A 19,528-nucleotide genomic window follows, 5' to 3' on the forward strand; every position below is an offset into this window, starting at 1 on the left:
ATGACAAGCAAAGGGAGAGTTAGTTATAGAGAGACAGAGCAGCGTGTTTGGCCATTTTATTGTCCGAGGCCTGCACAAGGGTTATAGGCCTCACTCACGTAGGAAACACCGACACATTCCAACCCCGATGACATCGCTATTCCTTTCAATTCTTCTTGTGACCAGACACAATGATTCAACAATAGCTAAATTACAAAAGACATCAGAAATTTTGTGTGCGCAAAAAAATATATTTTGCTGAAGAGTCTCTTATTTTGTTCTTATATCTGTGAAGAAGCTTAGCCCCTCAGATCATAATAATAAACCTTTTTTTTTTTGTAATCAATTTTCAGTTTTTAAAATTAGGTATATCGTAGAGCCGATAACGGCTTTTCTCAAAGTGCCGATGAAAAAGCTCAACGTTATTTATTACCCAAGACAACTTCATATTTCGGTACAGATTTCAGCAAGGATCATGAAAGTTGACACCTGATTGGCCCATGGGCCACATCAAATGACATGGCGGGCCGAATCTGGCCCCTGGGCCTTGACTTTGAAACTGCACATCAATCAACCATGATTCAAATTTGACACCTTCAATTATGATGTGATGTACTTTCCACCCCTCGTACAGTACACTGTATTTTCTGGTGTATAAGGCGCACCTAAAAGCCTTGATTTTCTTCAAAAGATAGCCCTGTGACTTTTACGGCGGTGCGCCTTATATGTGAAGTCAAATTGACCCACAACAGGTCTCGCAACTAGTGTCAGCAGCCACCGATTCCTATAGAGGAAGTAGTGCGTAACCTCGTCCTCTACTATAGCGCCTTGTAATTGTCACGGTTTGCAGAGATGGTGATGGTTGTGGATCCCAAATAAGCAGGTAGGAGGGTCTCAAACATCAAAGTCATCCGAATAGAAAAGTACAAAGTATCAAAGAAAACCATGAGTAAAAATCTGCCAAGATGAAACAAACCTGACCAGGTGAAGCAAACACATACAATGACCCGACACTGAATGTTCGTGATGGGAGTTCTCATTTTAATAGTTTCCTATGGGAAATTAGTTTTTGGGATACACACTTTTCGCCTTACACACTCTGTCTGGGAACCGATTAAGTTTGTAAGCCAAGGTATCACTATATTATTGTCTATTTTAGTAAATGATGTCTTGCAGTTCATGGTAGCCATGAGCAGAGTTGCAAATTGATTAGTGTGGTGCAGAGGAAGCTTGTGCACTAATCCTAAGAGCTTCAGGCTCCAAGGAGCCCCGCTTCCTTCCTGAGCTCATCCTTAACACCAGGCTAAAAGGAGTTGAAGTGACAGCGGGATATATTAGATTTACGCTAATCCCACTTGGGAGGTTGGGACATAACATTAACTGCATCACTCCGGTTCTTTTTTTTCACTTTCCTGCCCATCTTGTTCATGTACAGTGAGACCTCAATTTACGAACTTAATTGGTTCCCAGACAGAGTGTGTAAGGCGAAAAGTATGTATCTCAAAAAAAGAATTCACATAGGAAACCATTAAAATTGGAATAATCCGTTCCCGGGTCCCCATAAAATATACTTTTCAACAAATAAGCCTTAAAACTACACACAACATACCTTATTCTATGTATAATAAATGTGCTATTGTATTGTAATGAAAGAAATACACTGCATTATATCATAAAGTCACTTTATTTACATTTGTGATGTCATTGATGGCTTGATGGAATGGCGTTGGAGGTCGAAGGTCAAAGGGAATTGCTGTTTGGAAAGAGAGGCATATTACATGAGGACTGTAATTAAAGAAATAAACTGCTGTAAAATAAAGTTTTATTTCCCTTTTTGATGGTCGTTGATGGCTTATGGAAGGAGTCACCTTCCATAAGGACTGTTGGTAACTTCTGGTGCTGTTCGGTCGTGTGCTTCCGCCTAAGATGGGTGTGTATTATGAAAATAGTGCTTATTATAAGGTTTAATTTCCAGAAATTTGACGTTTGTAAGACGAAAAGTTTGTAAGATAAGGTGTTTGTAAGTTGCGGTCTCACTGTACTGACTTTCCAAGACCATCTTTCTTTTCTCCACAATTCCACTTGACACTATTTTTAGTGTGTGTGTGAGAGAGAGAGAGAGAGAGAGAGAGAGAGAGAGAGAGAGAGAGAGAGAGAGAGAGAGAGAGAGAGAGAGAGAGAGAGAAATTATCCATGCAGAACCTATATGTGTTTGGAAACCAGAAAGGTACGCTGCCCTTTCCGGAGTTTATTTAATGAGTTTATCCGGTAGCGTAGCAAGACTGAGAGCTCAAGCTTTTTGCTACTAATCAGAAAAAAATGGCGAGGGAAGAAGAAAAAAGAGGAGGAGTAGACTTTCTTGATTCCATAGCGGAAAAATGCACTGTATATAGTAGCAAATGCGAACGTACAATTTTAGGAAAAAATGTAAATGCTCAAAATCGAAATCATTCCTTAGCAATTGTCAATTATCAAAATGAGATAACACAGACAAAAAGTTATTAACTCATTTACTGCCATTCACGTTTTTTCAGGAATTGAAAATATGACGTTGAGCGCCATTCCCGAATTTGTTCTGGTTTTGGTTTTTCATGCTTGGGTGCAGATAAAGCGCTCGTCATACTTCTGGCAATGTTTTTTTTTCTTTTCCATAAGGGGCAGGATTTCCCTTTTTTCCATGTTAACACTTTATTCCATTTTCAACTGTTGTTAAAGCGCTATATAAACCAATGTACAGTATTATTGCATTGTTTTGGACAGCCACCCTCGTTTCAAGCTCATATAACTCCAGATTCATATAATTTAGGAATTAACTTTTTTTGATGAAAGAAGATAGTCTAAGGTTTCTTATGCTGCATTGAATGTTTATGTAGTCCTAAAACTCAATATTCTGTGGGTCCTAGAATTCGAGTGAGAATGACAAAAAACCCTGGCACCGGAGTGGACCCATTTTTGCACGTCTGGCAGTGAATGAGTTAATCAATAGCACAACGTTTTAAAAAAAAGAAACATGGGGTATGACACATTGTGTTATTACATATAAAATATTGCACATATGAGACTTCAAGCTTTGCGTTTGTGCGTGTGTGTGTGTGTGTGTGTGTGTGTGTGTGTGTGTGTGTGTGTGTGTGTGTGTGTGTGTGTGTGTGTGTGTGTGTGTGTGTGTGTGTGTGTGTGTGTGTGTGTGCTTTGAAATGATTTCAGAGCAGTTGAAGACTTATTCCAGTTGGCATCAAAGGACAGTCTTTTTTTTCGTTTAATGACTCAATTCTTTTTTCTTCCTCTTTCTGTCTGTGATGCCTCATCCCTAGCACATGATGATATGAATGCAGAGCCCCCCCTGTACTAAATTCTTGGAATGGTATGATGTGCTGATGAAAATTTTATGTTCAAACTCTGAATTATGAGCAGGTTGAATGTTTTGGGGCTTTTCATAACAGTTGCATTGACGTTTTTTTTTGTAAGACTTGCATGATGAGTCATTTCCAACGACTTTGCAGGTTGTTGATGGCCTACGTGCTGTAGCTTCACCCACGCTTCTTTTAAGTAGAATGTTGCTATTTTCAACGCGTTGCAAAAGTATGCCCATTTTCTAAAGTGCAATGTCTCATCTTTCGCAATGGCGCCATTTTTTTTGTATATAGCTAAAAGATACAAAAATAAATCTCTTATTTAGTAGCACTGCCCACATAACGGAAATATCACATTGAATTGTCCATGAAGCCAGCTGACAGTGGCCTATGGAAGGATGGACAGACACAGGAAGGAGGGCAAAGAGTCCAGGAAGCTGAGTTAGAATAAGCAAGGCGCCACTTGGCAGCGTAGTGTGGCAGTGTGTCTTGTTGTGGCGAGTGGTTTTTCACAAGGTCGTGTCTGTTTGTATACACCAGATATTTTATTTCCCCCAAAATGGTTGTGTAGCAACTAATTATAGCGTGTAGGCAAGGTACCAGGAAAAAATACCACACACAAGCTTTTTCCAGTTTGTGTTTTGCAGGCACTCCTCATGTTATATTTTTAGCCGGCAGTTGCACAACACAATACAATACATCTTTATTTATGTCGTGCTTTGGCAACAGTTGCGTCTGTAACCGAGCCCTTTCCACACAACATTTACGATGAAAAAACACGAATACAACAGAACACATAACATAAAACGTTGTCGATTATACAATGAAGTCAATCAGTCAAGTAGTGTATCTTGTCGAGAATAAAATGTTCATCTTTAGTAGACAGAACAAGCACCACGGACATTTTGCTTTGTCTCATAGCAAAGTTATACATAATTTAAGATCGTCTACCTGACCCCTTCACTGCTGGCATCAACGGCAATAATAATAATAATACATTACATTTTAAGCGCCTTTCAAAGCTCTCAAGGACACTTTACAGTCACAGACAAGCATATGTACTATAATAAATAAAATACAATCACAAATAGAATGGAATAAATAAAATACAATTGTAAATAGAAACAAGAGAGAGAGCTACACAGAAAATGCAATTTTAATTAGGAGGGTTTTGAAGGTGCAATGCAAGCCTATGGGAGTTTGCCTACTGGAGCTCCCCCTCTGGCGGAAGCCGGCACTGCAGACCGTGGTAGCGCCTCCATTTTGTTATTTTGACGCTGCGAGAGTGGCTGTTTTTGCAGGAGCTCCTGCATTTTGTTTTTCTACTTCTTCCTTTCCTCTTCCTATCATCACTTTGCTGCTGTAAAATATCAATTTCTCCACTGTGAGACTAATAAAGGATAATCCAATACAATACAATATTTTCCTGGTACAAAAAAACATAGAAGGTCATCATGACATCAGACAAATTTGACATAGTACAAAGGCAAATATTTGCATTATTTTTAATATTTCATTCATTCATTTTCCAGATCGCTTTATCCTCACTAGGGTCACAGGGGTGCTGGAGCCTCTCCCAACCGTCTTCGGGCACTAGGCAGGGGACACCCTGAATTGGTTGCCAGCCAATCGCAAGGCACACAGAGAAAAACAACCATTCACACTCACACATCAGACACAATTTCAAGTGTTCAATCAGCCTGCCATCCATGTTTTTGGAATGTGGGATGAAACCGGAGAACCCAGAGAAAACCCAGTTATGTGACATATTTTGGCAAAGACTTGCAAGGCGGATTGTGTGAAATTCCTGACCAAGTAAATCTGTAAAACTGATGTTGAACTTTACAGATAAATGAAATGACCCATAAAAAAGGGATTGGTATCCACTCACAAGAACAAAATAGGTTCAAACTATTTCCTCCACCCTCTGCGATGGATGAAAATTGATTGATTAACCTCTTAAATTCTTATTCCACAAACACAATATTGCTCATGAATACAATGTCTAGATTACTGAGGCACTTGCACATGGCAGGAAAAGGTCATTGAGTTAAAATAAAACAAAACAAGTCTGTGTACATTTGCCTTCCTTCTCATCGTGCTTTTTTTCTCCCCCTCCACACCCACGCATGGCATTGTTGTGTCATAAAACATCGTGACAGTTAACACAGGAGCACGTATCCTTTTTCACACAATGCTAGTATTTTGTACTCCGTCTCAGTTTAACCAGTTCATCCTCTTGTCAAACCCACGTTTTGGTGTGAAGACTCGATTTATTTATCGAAATGAAAGTGATAAAAGAGCTTTGCTATTGTGACTTGCTATATGCGCAGTATTTGAGTGAAGCACCATCACAGCATGGGTGCGCATCATACTGGAGGACAAATGCAAATTGATATTTCACATCAAGGAACGTTACTCGTGTGAGCCAAGAGCACAAATGTGTGTACGTGGGAGCGAAAGCTGCAGCGTTGAGGCAAAGGGCCAGATTTATCACGCTGAAGATGTTTGAGAGCGCGTGCGAGGATGAACGCTCCACGATAGAGCCTTGATTTGTCTCATCAGCCGCACCTTGATAGCTTCCTGCCCACGCAACATACCGGCTGGTACTTACACTCTAATGTTGATAGCATATGTTTACTTATACTGAAGCCTATTGGCTCCTTCATGTTTTCATTGGATTGGATTGGATGTACCTTTATTCGTCTCGCAGTGGAGAAATTTACATTTCACAGCAGCAAAATAATGAAAAGAAGAGGATAGGGAAGAACGACGTAGAAAAACAAAATACAGGAGTTGCTGGAAAGGCAGCCACTCTCGCGGCGCCGTTTTGAAGTAAAAACAAAAAAATATCTATTTTTGCGGTGCAGTGGTTAGTGCATGGACCACACAGTGCAGAGGTACCGGGTTCAATTCTACCTCCGGCCTTCCTCTGTGGAGTTTGCATGATCGCCCCGGTATGGATTTTTTTTCGGGTACTGCGGTTTCAACCCACATTCCAAAAAGATGCATGACGGGTTGATTGAGCACTCCAAGTTGTCCCTTGGTGCGAGTGTGAGTGCAGATGGTTGTTTGTGTTTGTGTGCCCTGGAATTGGCGGGGAATCGGTTCAGGTTGCTTAGTGACCCTCCATCCATCCATTTTGCAGACCGCTTAATCTTAGGGTCGCGAGGGCTGCTGGAGCCTATCCCAGCCGTCTTTGTCCCCTGCACTAGGCAGGGGACACCCTGAATTGGTTGCCAGCCAATCACAGGGCACACAGACTAACAACCATCTGCGCTCACACTCACACTTAGGGACAATTTGGAGTGTTCAATCAGCCTGCCATTGATGTTTTTAGAATGGACACCAGAGGACCCCGAGAAAACCCACGTGGGCCTGGGTAAAACATGCAAACTCCACACAGGGAGGCCAGACCGGGTCTTGAACTCACCACCACTGCACTCTGAAGTCGGCGTGCTAACCACTCGACTATCGATACACTGCGACCCTTGTGAGGATAAAGGGGTTCAATAAATTGATCAATAGTGTTTTTTGGAAGGCACCAGAATTTGGTAGCATTTCTAGGCTAACATAATACTGATACACTAAACACTGGATCTGTGTCTGTGCAATTTTCCCCGATATTCTTGGGTTCATTTAGAGTTCCATTTGTCATGCAATCATTGGTCGCTGCTTGCAACTGCCGACTTTGTTCTGCCTGCGCAGCGCAATATGACAAAGTCAAAAGAGGCTACGCTATGTTTATATTACAGGCTTGTACAGGCTTGCATATCAGTGATTGTATGTTCAGTTATCATAATATTTCAATCTCATACAATCACAACTGTGGCTGAATGCTCTGTTAAGTGTTCCATTCTAAAGCGCATCTCACATTTGCTGTAGGTTTGTGTGAGCAAAATAAATTTCTGAATGCCAGGCGAAGATTTGTGCATGAGAACACATGGGGGTGTTTGCGAGGTTAAACAAACATTTCCAATTGAAGGTTTTATTTTTTTGGTTTGTTTTTCCAAGCCAAATTACTTTTCATTCCTGAGACAGGCAAAATGTTCCTATGTAGGTTTTTGTTGGCTGGCGTTGAAGGCTCTTGAAATGTGACCCGGTTCAAGAGGATTGGTCGGATTTATTCTTACACGCACGGTCATGTCTTTTTTTTTTCTGTCTGGGACCACGTTAGCTCAACACGCAGGATCTGCAAACATTGTAAAATAACAACATGCATACTTTCCACAACATCTACTGAGCCGAATACAAAGCTGCCAATCATCCATGTTGTATACCCTAACATCCATCCCTCCATCCATTTTCCAGACCGCTTAATCCTCATTAGGGTTGGGAGGAGTGCTGAAGCCTATCCCAGCCGTCTTCGGGCACTAGACAGGAGACACCCTGAATTGGGTGCCAGCCAATCGCAGGGCACCCAGAGACAAACAACCAGTCACTCTCACACTCACACCTAGGGACAATTTGGAGTGTTCAATCAGCCTGCCATGCATGTTTTTGGAATGTGGGAAGGCCCGGGAGGACATTCAAATTCTACACAGGGAGTTCGGATTGGGTCTTGAACTCACGACCTCTGTGTGAAGCCGGCGTGCTAACCACTCGACTACCAGGCCGCCTATACCCTAACAACATACTCATTTTTCCCAAAGTCAGCTGGGAGAGGCTGTGTTTTCCCCCACATAGGCTTTAACGCCTATTTCTACCTGAGTATGTCCATGAAAATAGCAAGAAAACTTCACCCATGCATACAGCGCAACCACACTACTCACGGAAATCATGTTCCTTCAGTCAGCAATGGTTCTTAAACTGGGTTCGGTGAGTCGATCTCAGGGGTTCGGTGGATCTTCCGCCGCAGAGGTCCACCCTTCAGTCAGGTCTGGAGTTAGTGGGCACAGTCATTGAAAGAAGGGTTTGGTGAATGAGCATATGAAACTGGTTCGGTGCCTTCAACAAGATTAAGAACCGTGGTGTTCAGTGTAAATCCAGCCAACGTCTCCATTTCTCATTTACCAGTCAGCCACTGCACTTTATGATTTGTCTGTGTGCTTTAATGGTTGCTTTCAAACCATCAGGCAAGTACCATCTCTTTCTTCTCTCTCATAACGATGCACTAGAGTTATACTAATGAGTGGTCCTCGCATTCCCTGTTGGTGTGTCCTCTTCTGTTCTGTCTTCTCTTCAGACTTTATCTGTCGAAGCACACTCAGGGGGAAAAAAAGATTCCTATGGTCCTTATATGAAAAATCCTTGAGGGAGATTCTGATTGAATATTTGTATGACTTTTAGATGTGCTAGATGAAAATGTTGAAGAGGTGCGGGTGTTTTTCTTGGACTGGCAATCTGGGGCAAGTGTCATGAGAGGATAGATGATAGTGTGGGGGAAGCAGTGTAGGTGACGTTTGTGTGCGGGTGGCTTGTTGGACGTTTATTAGGAAAACGTTATGACAGTATAATGATCATGAGCCTTGCATACTCACCCCAATCCAATTTTGGAGCTTTCACACCCAATATAAGTGTCATCTTCAGGCAAAATATAAAGTCAATTAGCCAGGAGGAATCTGCGTGCTATTCATGCAGATGCGTCACTATAATTGCTCACATAACAGAACAATTGTGGGACTGACTAGCATATTTGAGACTAAATAATGAGCAAACTGTCTTAGGGTTAACCATTCTCTCCACAGAAACCACAAACACTAAGCTCATTTTGAACTACAATGACTCTGGGTAAAACACAGACTGCTATCAAGATGAATTAATTCACAGAGAAAATATACATTATCTGAAATCTATCCCAAAGGGAAGCGCGGGGATGTTTGCTCGCTGTTATAACGAGGCGCACTGCATGAAGCTCGAGTCCACTAGCTGTCTGTCATGTAGAACCTTTTGGCCTCAATATTCATGACGAATTGTACTACTGTACCTAGTCTCAGATTGCAAGAAACCACCAATACTTAATCTGAGTCATGTGTCCAAATATTCATTTTCCGCTTTTTCAGAATCATCTTTACTGACCAAGTACAGTAAAGTCTCGTTATATCGATATCGGTTATATCGATAGTACTGCTTATTACGATACTATTTCTATGAACGCAAGGAGAAAATTTACATGCCGCAGGATCGGATATATCGATAGTCCGGTTATATATTTTTTCCGACTCCCGAGAATATCGATATAACGAGACTTTACTGTATGTAGAACACACAAGTAATTTGTCTCCGGTAGAACACGCTGCACTAGTATCTCCCTAAAAAAGGGATGACATGTTATATTCACAGTTATATTTAGGTTAATGTTTAGAGTAAATGGCTAGGGGGAAGAAGCCGTTTAAATGTCTGCTGGATTTGATGCGCATGAATCGGTAGCGCCTGCCTGAGGCGACTGGCTGGAAAAGGTGGTGAGCAGGATGTGAAAGGTCCAGTAGGATTTTCCATGCCCTTATCTTTGTTCTTGCAGTGTACAAATCCTGTGAGTGGGTAGGGCAGTGCCAATGAATTTTTACGCCGTCCTAACAGTCTGTTGAAGTCGGATTTTGTGCATTTTTGTGGCGGCCCCGAAACCGTGATGGAAGAACACAGGATCGATTCGTTGACTGCCGTGTAGAACAGTTGTAGCATCTCCTGTGGCAGGCTATGCTTCTTCAGCAGCCTCGGGAAGTACATCGTCTGTTGGGCCTTTCTTAGGATAGAGTTGGTGTTGACCTCCCACTTCTTGTCCTGGGAAATTTATTCGCTGTAATTTTAATTCAGTCAAGAACCAAGGGGGACTACCGTGGGACTATTAAAGGCTTTCTGATTCTGAATCTCACCTCTGGATCACGTCCAAAGGCTCACTTTGAGTATCTACTTTGGCAAAGGCTATCCATGTAGAACATACAGTGAAGTGTTATTTAGCCCTGGCTTGACGAACTTCGTGACCGGTACTTTATTCAAGTTGACAGGTCCGTCAATTCAACTGCTCAGTAATTTGGCTCTATATGGCGCACCATAACAATAGGCTTCCGGTTCTATTTAAGACCCCTGAACTCAGTTTATTTTCCTTGCTCTTTCTATGGTAACGCAGGACGAAGGCACTTGGCTTGGCTTTGGAGGGGGGGAATAACACACATGGGTTTTTGAGGTATGGAATGCTACGGCGGAGGCAGACAGGAAGGGAGGCTGAGAATTCAAATGGAGATACTGTACACTCAAAAGGGAGACTGCTTTCGACGAGAGTGCAGGAAAGATAGGCGGAGGGAGAGAGTCGACAAAGATAAGCTGCAGCAACTCTGACTTGAGATGCATCCAATGGAGATGGTTGAGTGAAGAAGAAAAAAAACAAGAATTATCCGAATCCTCCGAAGCAATTTCCTGCTTCATAATGAGATATAGATGGAGCAAGGGATGCAAGTTTTGGTTGAAATGAATGAGTAAGATACGAGCTCAGCATTTTGATCATGTCACGTGTGTGGGGGGGGGGGGGGGGGGGGGGGTATATTATGTCTCTGTAATATGACCTCAAATCATTCGAGAAGTTGAGATGCTGCTACGTGTCTTATTACAGACTCTCCTCACATTTTAAGAATAAATGAAATCTAATCTTATAGATGATGCATGTTTGCGGTGTATTATCTGATACATGTTCTCAGAATTACCTGAACCTCATGACCTTGGTTGGGTAGGCTTGTTTTCCAGATTCTGGGCTGAGTCGGCGGAAGAGAAAGACAGCATTTTTTCCCCCCTTCGAAACAAAGATTTATCTGCTTTGACTGCAGAATATGTTGAAATAGACCCGTCAGCTCTGTCAGACATTAACGCATTTTTTGACTAATTCTATTTCATTTTTAATCTGTGTTTATCGGGTTTATTTTGTGGACAACAAAAAAATACAATTGTATTTTTCAGCACTGAAAAAGAATATCATCATGTACAAATAATACCATTTATTTATCACGGACACAATTTTTTTCTCTCTCCACTGTCTGTTATCAGGCTGCTGCTGACTACGCAAAGGCTCACCTGCCAGAGGCGCTCCGCCAGCAGTTGCTGACCTATGAACGTGAACGAGAGCGGGATAGAGAAAAGGATAAGAAAAAAGACGGCATGTCCTACTCATCTATCCTGGAGCAGCAGATCCTGACGTTAGACCGCGAAATGCTGGAAAAGCTCTCCGCCACATACAATGAAGCAGGTGAGTTTGGTTGTACTTCAATGAAGTGTTTAACAATGGACTGTTATTATGTTTTTAATCAAACCTCATCCTCAAATCCTTTGAAGTTCTAATTTTCTGTTTTCGAAATACATAGCTTGGCAAGTTCGCAATGAAATACGCCAGGTTCCCTCGTGTCATTTTAAGAGTCAGTCACGTTTCTGTGCAGCGCCTCAGAAATAATGCTTTTGCGAAAGCTTGAACAACAATGCAAGCAGATACGTTAGCCCAAGCATCCACAATATATTCACAAATTGACTACAGACTTCTTTTTATCAACTGCATTTGAACAAATTAGCTTCTTGGCTAATTTCCTGTTAAATTTAGCACCTATTTTATTGGCTGCCAATAGGTTTTATCGCTGCAATACAGTGGTGGACCATCAGGGCCTGCAAGGCCTTCTCTGCTGGCCTAAAATATCTCAATCAGACAAATATTCAATATATTTTGTACATGAATTATTAAATAATTCTAAATTGTCTTTCAGCTTCATTTCATTGATTTTCCCATGATGCGCTGCTTCCAGGTGTGTCTTTTATATTTAATCATTTAACCAATCACATGTGTTAAAAATAAAGGTAGATGAAACTGTTGCATTAACCAATCAGATTTCGAGTTGGCAACCCAAGGCCTGCTCGAAGGAAGTGGGAAAATCAGGGTTTTCACTAACTGGTTGGCTAGTCACTAGCAAATCATTAGCCGCTAGTGATAAGAACATACTGGCCAGAGCTAGCAGACGAGCTGCATAGAAGAATATATTGTTTGTTGTGTCCATTTAATAGCGGTCTTGTCAACCCACAATGGCTGAAGGAGGTTAAAGCCATTTTCACGATGGACTTTTCAAGAATAGACGGACATCATTAAGAAAGGTTGGACAGCTCAGATGCTAGCAAAAATGGCAAATAATATTACAATCTTATGAGGTTATCGTGAATCCGAAAGAAGTTGGAATTAAGCGTTATACTGGACTAGTCCATGGTGATGTCTTCAAGCCTCTTCTGTAGTGCATTGTCTTCCTCTTGCAAAGTTCTATTGTTGAACAGTGACTGTCAGCAAACCCCTGGGCCTTGCTTATTCAGCTGTTTAAATACAAGTCAGTCTTCACAAGGTTTGTAGTAATTATCTACCGAGGCACCCGAGGGAGGAGTAAGAAAGAGTTGTGGGCGAGAGGTAAGAGAAAGGTCAGCGGAATGGACTTTATTTGGTGACGGCTGCGCGCTGAGGAATGTGTTGGAAAGGGAGGGTGTGTCTCGATGTTCATTTGGTGAGGAGACACAGACAGATAAAAAGAAAAGGAATTAACACATCATGTGTAAATGTAGGGAGAAGAATAATGGTAGTGGATAAGTGAAGGATGAAAGCGTACATTATGGTGTAAGGTGGTATTCATGAATGTGTCTGACAAACTTGTTTTGGTGTTAGTGAAAAATTGAGTTCTTTTACACTAACTGCTGTGTCTTTTATTAGCTCTGCTAAGGGCACAAGACGAGGGTATGTGGGATATGTTCTTCACTCAGTTTCCTATGGACAGTGATACCTCGGTTTACGAACCACTTGGCTTACGAACTTTTCGGTTTACGAACGTTACATTTATGAAAATTTTACCTTGGCATATGAACTTTATATGGCATACGAACATTTTTCATACACGGAGCTGTCTCAATGAGTGATGTGTCGTTCGCGAACGAGCCGTTCTAACAACTAAATGGCAGCCGACTGGTTTTGTCCTCTATTCCCTGCCCCCAGTCTTCGGTTAAAGCCACGTGATTGGTCAAGAACGCAGCAGTGAGGGGGGCGGGGGGGTTTAACATTAAAGAGACAGGCAGACAACAGTGAGAGTTTCAACGTTGATAGTTTAAAGGCAGAGTGTAGACTGCAAGGTTAAAATATCCCACAAACAACCCGCACAAGCCATCTGTACACTTGATGCAAAAAGCTATCAACTGAGCTAAACAGAACTCAATACAATTATCACAGAGAAAGCACCTACAATGGATCATTCCTCAAGATAGGGAAAGAAGGTTACGTTCCTCATCAAGTGTTTAATACTGATGAAACCGACCACTCCATTCCACCAAGCCATCAACGACCATCACAAAGGTAAATAAAATGACTTTATTATACAGTACAGTTTATTTATTTAATTATAATACCACAGCACATTTATTATACAGACAACAAGGTATATTTTGTGTAGTTTTAAGGCTTAGAAAATTAGAAAGTAGAAAATTATGTTTTATAGGGACCTGGGAACTGATTATTCTCATTTTAATGGTTTCCTATGGGAAATTAATTTTTGTGATACACACTTTTCGCCTTACGCACTTTCTGGGAGCCAAATACGCTCATAAGCCAAGGTATCACTGTATAATGTTGATGTACAAATACTTGGTCCAAATTGTGTGAAAAGGTTTTTGCTACTGCGTGAATCAGAATCAGAATTAGAAATAAGCCTTTAATAGTTCCAATGGGGAAATTTGCAAAAAAAAAAAAAGTAAATGCAAAGACCGGTCTAACCGGTCCTCTTAGATTCTTTTGTTGGTCCAAGAACTATCAGAAGATTCTCAAGCTCATCCAAAAAGTCTGTAAAAACGATTAGGTTAAGTTGAGCCAAATAGTCTAAAAAGAAACTACAGTTGATCCAAGATAGAAATAGTTCAGGTGTACTCAAAAATCAGAAAAACTCTGGAAGAATTCCAATAGGAAAAGTCTCTCACAACCGTTGATCCAAAGTCTTTAATTTTGTTTTGTAGTTCGTCCATGAAATCTATAACGTCTCTCCACTTGATAAGTTAGTGGCTAGTGTTGGTCTAAAAACACCCCACAAAGACTCAATGAAGACTTATAACATTCTTTGAATGGTCAATAAAGTTCATCATGATAAAGTTTATTTTTATTTGCTTGAAAACACAGTGCCATATCATGGACTAGAATACATATAAGGCCCCCCGTGTGCTGTGCAGGAATTTTCAGTATTGATTGCTCTATTGTTATTTGTTCTTCTCCTGCCGTGTTATTGTCTGTAGACTTGTAAAATCCAATTTTGTATTCAACGCCACAGCGGAGTATTTTGGTTGTCTTTTAAATGAATGATTCCTTGCATTTCAAGGAACATTTAATGAGATCCAATGTGAGAAAATGCAGTTTCTAAAAATGTGATGTTAACTATATGAGAGGGGAAAATAATGCAATATGTGATACATGTAGTATCAATGCATGCATGTTTTTGAATGAGATTTTGACACTAATAGTGTCACGAGCGAGTTGACAGCTGGGCGGGGCCACCGCTCCCGACGTCCGTTAGCTGCTGTCAATTCCCTCATCACAGACATTTGGACATTTAAACCAGACGCTGGCACTCACCCAGCGTCGGAAGATACTACGCCTCGCCCGTGGCTTGAACTGCTATCGGTACGCGAGTTGCTTCGCCCGAGGTAGTGGTCCATTGATGACCACTCCTGTACGACTGAGAGCTTACACAGACGTTCGCCCGAGGTATTTATTAGCCACGATCACGTCAGTTTGTACTCTCGAGATCGTATGCTGTTTTGCGCCCTCATGTGCCTTTTTATTTTTCCCCGAGCAAGTGAGGTTGGACGGATCGCCCCCGCTCACCCACTCGCTGTGCTCTGTTCTGTCACTTTTTGTTCAACCAATTTTTTCCGGGTCCGCGTTATCTCGGACCCGCGCCTTTTGTTAATAAATCATCTGCCAGCACCAACGTCTCTGTCACCTGCTTAGAGATCCTCCCCAACCATTAACGTTCCGACTCGTCAGCTGCCACTGTCGCCACCGGAACGTGGCAAATAGAACCACAATTCAGTTTCAGGGGCTTATGCTTCTTATTTGCAATTCATTCTATACTGGTGTCATGAAAAAATACCTCCCAAATGTTTTGATTAGATTTTTGAGGCACCTTTTTGAGAAAATGATAGTTGTGCACCTGCTTGTTCAACCGACTGGCATTTGACATTTCCGGTTCAGCTCGACGGGTTTGGTCTTATGGCAGTTTGGTAAGCAGTCATTTGAGAATTGCAATTTATTTCATAATTGACTTTTTTTTTAGCTTCCTCTACCCAAATATGCAATATATGACAGCAGTCATCCTAAAACTAATAAAAATCCAATGTTCGAGCAAAAGCAAAAAGGAAATTAACTCATTCACTGCCAGACGTGCAAAAATGTGACCACTCCAGTGCCAGGGTTTTTGTCAATGTCACTTGAATTCCAAGACCCACACAATATTGATTTTTAGGACTACATAATCATTCAATACTGCGTTAAAAAACCTTAGATTATCTTTTTTTTTCATCAGTTGTATGGGTCTGGAGTTATAAGGGCTTAAAATGAGGGCGGCTGTCCAAAATACAATGCAATACATACATATTGCTCTATCTAGCGCTGAAGTTGGAAGAAAGCACTAACATGGAAAAAAGACAAATGCTGCATCCTTGCGGAAGGGAAAAAAAAATACCAGAGGTCTGACCAGCGCTTTATCTGCACCCACGCATGAAAAAAAAAACACAAACCTGAACAAATTCGTGAATGGCGCTCATCGTCATATTTTCAATTCCTGAATAAATTTGTGAATACCAGTGAATGAGTTAAAAATACATTAGATGAAAAAGCAATAAGTATTACAACCCCTGTGTCAACTTTACAGGACATATTTTCACTTTCCAGGGACTTGAAGGTTTCAGGCATGAACACTCTATCTCAGCAAGACAAGACGAAAAAGAATTATACTAGGAGAGCTTAATTCACTTAAAGAAGGGCGAAAGGGTAAGGTTTAAAATTGGATTACAGGTCGAACAATGCATTGCGTGAATAATAACGACGTGACTCGCGTGTCAGCGGTTTATCCTCTAGCTCATTGAATCCAGAGAAACAGCTCCTATGACACACTCGTCGTAAAAGGAGAGAATTAAACTCTCTATAGGCGACAACCCCCTTTGCTCGCTCGTCGCCAACCTCTTTATCCCCTTCATCATTCTCTTCTTCTATTCTCGAGCCAGCATCCACTTACCGATCTCCCGCAAAGAAAAGCCATCTCCTGATCCCTCTGTCTTTTTGTGTTTTTGATGCTTTGTGACCTTTGAACTGCACAATGGGCTTCTATCCAGAGCTATTATTTTGCCCAGACGGTGGAACATACTGTCTGTGGCTCAACTAGGAGAAAGCTCCTGCTTGTTCAGGGTACCAATTTATGATAGACTTTGGAGGGGGTTGGAGCGCAACTGCTGATCAGGTAATTGTTGCTCATTCTTCCACTTGTGGCTGATTTTCAGCTCTCTCCTTTATTGCAATCAGGGCTTGAATTATAAGCAAGTGAGAGACATATGCTATCATCAAACACACCAAGCGGAAATAAGACTAATGTCGCTTGAATTGAATGCCCATAAGGACCAGGTCTCTTGCGGAAGCAGTCACCTTGGTGCAGTCTGTCTATTCTTAACCTTGATTTGACAGCGTGAACTCCTGTCACATAATGTAGGGTTTTGACACACAACATAAGTTGTTCAGTGATGCATGAATGCTGTCATGAGAAGTTAAAGGTGAAAGCAGCAATATTGAGAGCGGGTGGTTTGATTGGATTAACCTTTCTTAGTCTCGCAGTGGAGAAATTTACATTTCATAGAAGCAAAGTTATGTAAGGAGGAGGAAAGGAAAAGAAGTAGAAGAAAAACAAAATATAAATAGTACAGTAAAGTCTCGTTATATCGATATCGGATATATCGACAGTCCCGGTTATATCGATACTATTTCTATGCACGCACGGAGAAAATTACATGCAAACAGGGTTGGATATATCGATAGTCCCGGTTATATCGATATTTTTTCGGACTCCCTTGAATATCGATATAACGAGACTTTACTGTAGTATGTTGGAAAGGCAGACACTCTTGCCGCACCATTTTAAAGTCAAAAGAAAAAAAATGCATGTTGCAACATCTTTGGATAAAAAAAACAACACTGCTTTCAGTTGTACAAAATAGTGACATAAAGGTTGATTACTACAAAATTTAAGATTTGCTTTGATTTAAATAACAGGTCTGTAGAATGACTTTTGCAATAAAGTTCATTTTTATATACAGTAAAGTCTCGTTATATCGATATTCAAGGGAGTCCGAAAAAATATCGATATAACCGGGACTATCGATATATCCGACCCTGTTTGCATATAATTTTCTCCGTGCGTGCATAGAAATAGCATCGATATAACCGGGACTATCGATATATCCGATATCGATATAACGAGACTTTACTGTATTTAAGGATATATGTATGGTTTCATTGTTTTGGATTGGATTAGCGCAGTGGAGAAATTTACATTTTATATTTATAAGGATATACAGTAAAGTCTCGTTATATCGATATTCAAGGGAGTCCGAAAAAATATCGATATAACCGGGACTATCGATATATCCGACCCTGTTTGCATGTAATTTTCTCTGTGCGTGCATAGAAATAGTATCGATATAACCGGGACTATCGATATATCCGATATCGATATAACGAGACTTTACTGTATATGGTTTGATTGTTTTGGATTGGATTAGCGCAGTAGAAAAATGTACATTTCACAGCAACTAAGTTGTGGAAGGAAGAGGAAAGGAAGAAGTAGAAAAGCAAAATACAGGAGCTGCTGGAAAGGCAGCCCCTCTCGTGGCGCCATCTTGAAGTCAAAACAAAAAAATATATATATGACAACCCAAAGGCAGTCATTCAATCTTCAGCACTTTCTGCACCCTCTTTGTTGTATGAAGTAGTTCTAGATGAAACAGGAGAGGATCAAAGTGTCCTTTTCACCAGTGAATCAGGGACGTCATGGTGAAATGTGCATGTCTGCTACAAGCTAAATGTTGAAGGCAAACACGAAGCTGTAGCATCCATTGACGAATGCGTTAGGACATCTTACACTTTCTACTTTCATCAGAACAAAAGTTAATTCCTAAATTATATGGCTCTCGAGTTATATGAGCTTGAAATGAGGACGGCTGTCAAATACAATGCAATACATACGTATTGGTTGATATAGTGCTTTCACAACAGCTGAAGCTAGAACGAAGCACTCACATGGAAAATAAGGGAAATTCTGCTGCCTGGTGGAAGGGACAAAAATATTGCCAGAGGCCATGGCCAGCGCTTTATCGGCATCCAAACAAGAAAAAAAGAATTCGGTAATGCCGCTCGACGTCATATTTTAAATTCCTGAAGACATTCGGGAATGGCAGTGAATGAGTTAACCTGACAGTTTGGCACAGTGCAGTGGACACCATATGTGGGATGATGGTAGCATGCAATTATTTTTCCACTACTGTTAAAGAAAAAAATGTTTACTATTTATCTCACTCCTTGCTGTATTTCTCTATTTCCCTTTAAGACTTCACACCTATAGCCACAACAAGGGAAAGCTAAAATTGTGTTTTGCTGTTGAAAAGTAATCGCCCGTCTCCATCTTACGTCTCATCTTTCCTTTGAAATGAGATTTATGTCATTCCGTCTCACCCCGGAGCACCTCCGACATAAATTGCACGTCACTCAACATCATTCCAACATGTGGAACTTTTAGTAGAAGTCTCAAGGTCAGCAAGCAGCACATTGCTTTACTTGTAGAGATGTGGAGAAAGACTCGGTGGACTAAAATCAACAAGAAATCAATTGCTTGCCAGATTATCTCTCGGAATATTCCGAGCTACTGTTCGAACGCCTAGTGTTGTGATGCTGCAAAACTGAAGTGTGTCAATTGTCTGCACTTTGTTTCCTTTCAGAGACAAAATTTACAGTATATAAATAAACAGTACTACCTTGAACAGTGGCGAGCCGTGCGTGTCACCCTTAGGCCTTCATTAGTGCTATGTATAAATCAATCCACAGCTGTGAGTGTGGTGTGATTTATTACAAGTCCACCAGAGGCCGCTGTTGGCCAGGAAATAACTCGTGACTTGAAGAAAAATACTGTCATTAAACTCTTTTTTATTAAACCGATTTTTTTTACTATTCATGA

General features: G+C 41.0%; 1 protein-coding gene across 1 annotated transcript in view; it reads left to right on the plus strand.

Moving 5' to 3' along the window:
* The window catches only part of ppm1lb (protein phosphatase, Mg2+/Mn2+ dependent, 1Lb), a 38,535-nt gene that overhangs the window by 11,063 nt on the left and 7,944 nt on the right, over window positions 1-19,528 (plus strand). The window contains exon 2 of the mRNA XM_089014373.1: window positions 11,304-11,502. Within this exon, the coding sequence (XP_088870499.1) occupies window positions 11,304-11,502 (199 nt within the window). The remainder of the gene's footprint in view (window positions 1-11,303; window positions 11,503-19,528) is intronic.

Source organism: Hippocampus bargibanti, linkage group LG14 (assembly GCF_051943395.1).
Source record: "Hippocampus bargibanti isolate YZ-2025 linkage group LG14, ASM5194339v1, whole genome shotgun sequence".
Classification (NCBI taxonomy): domain Eukaryota; kingdom Metazoa; phylum Chordata; class Actinopteri; order Syngnathiformes; family Syngnathidae; genus Hippocampus; species Hippocampus bargibanti.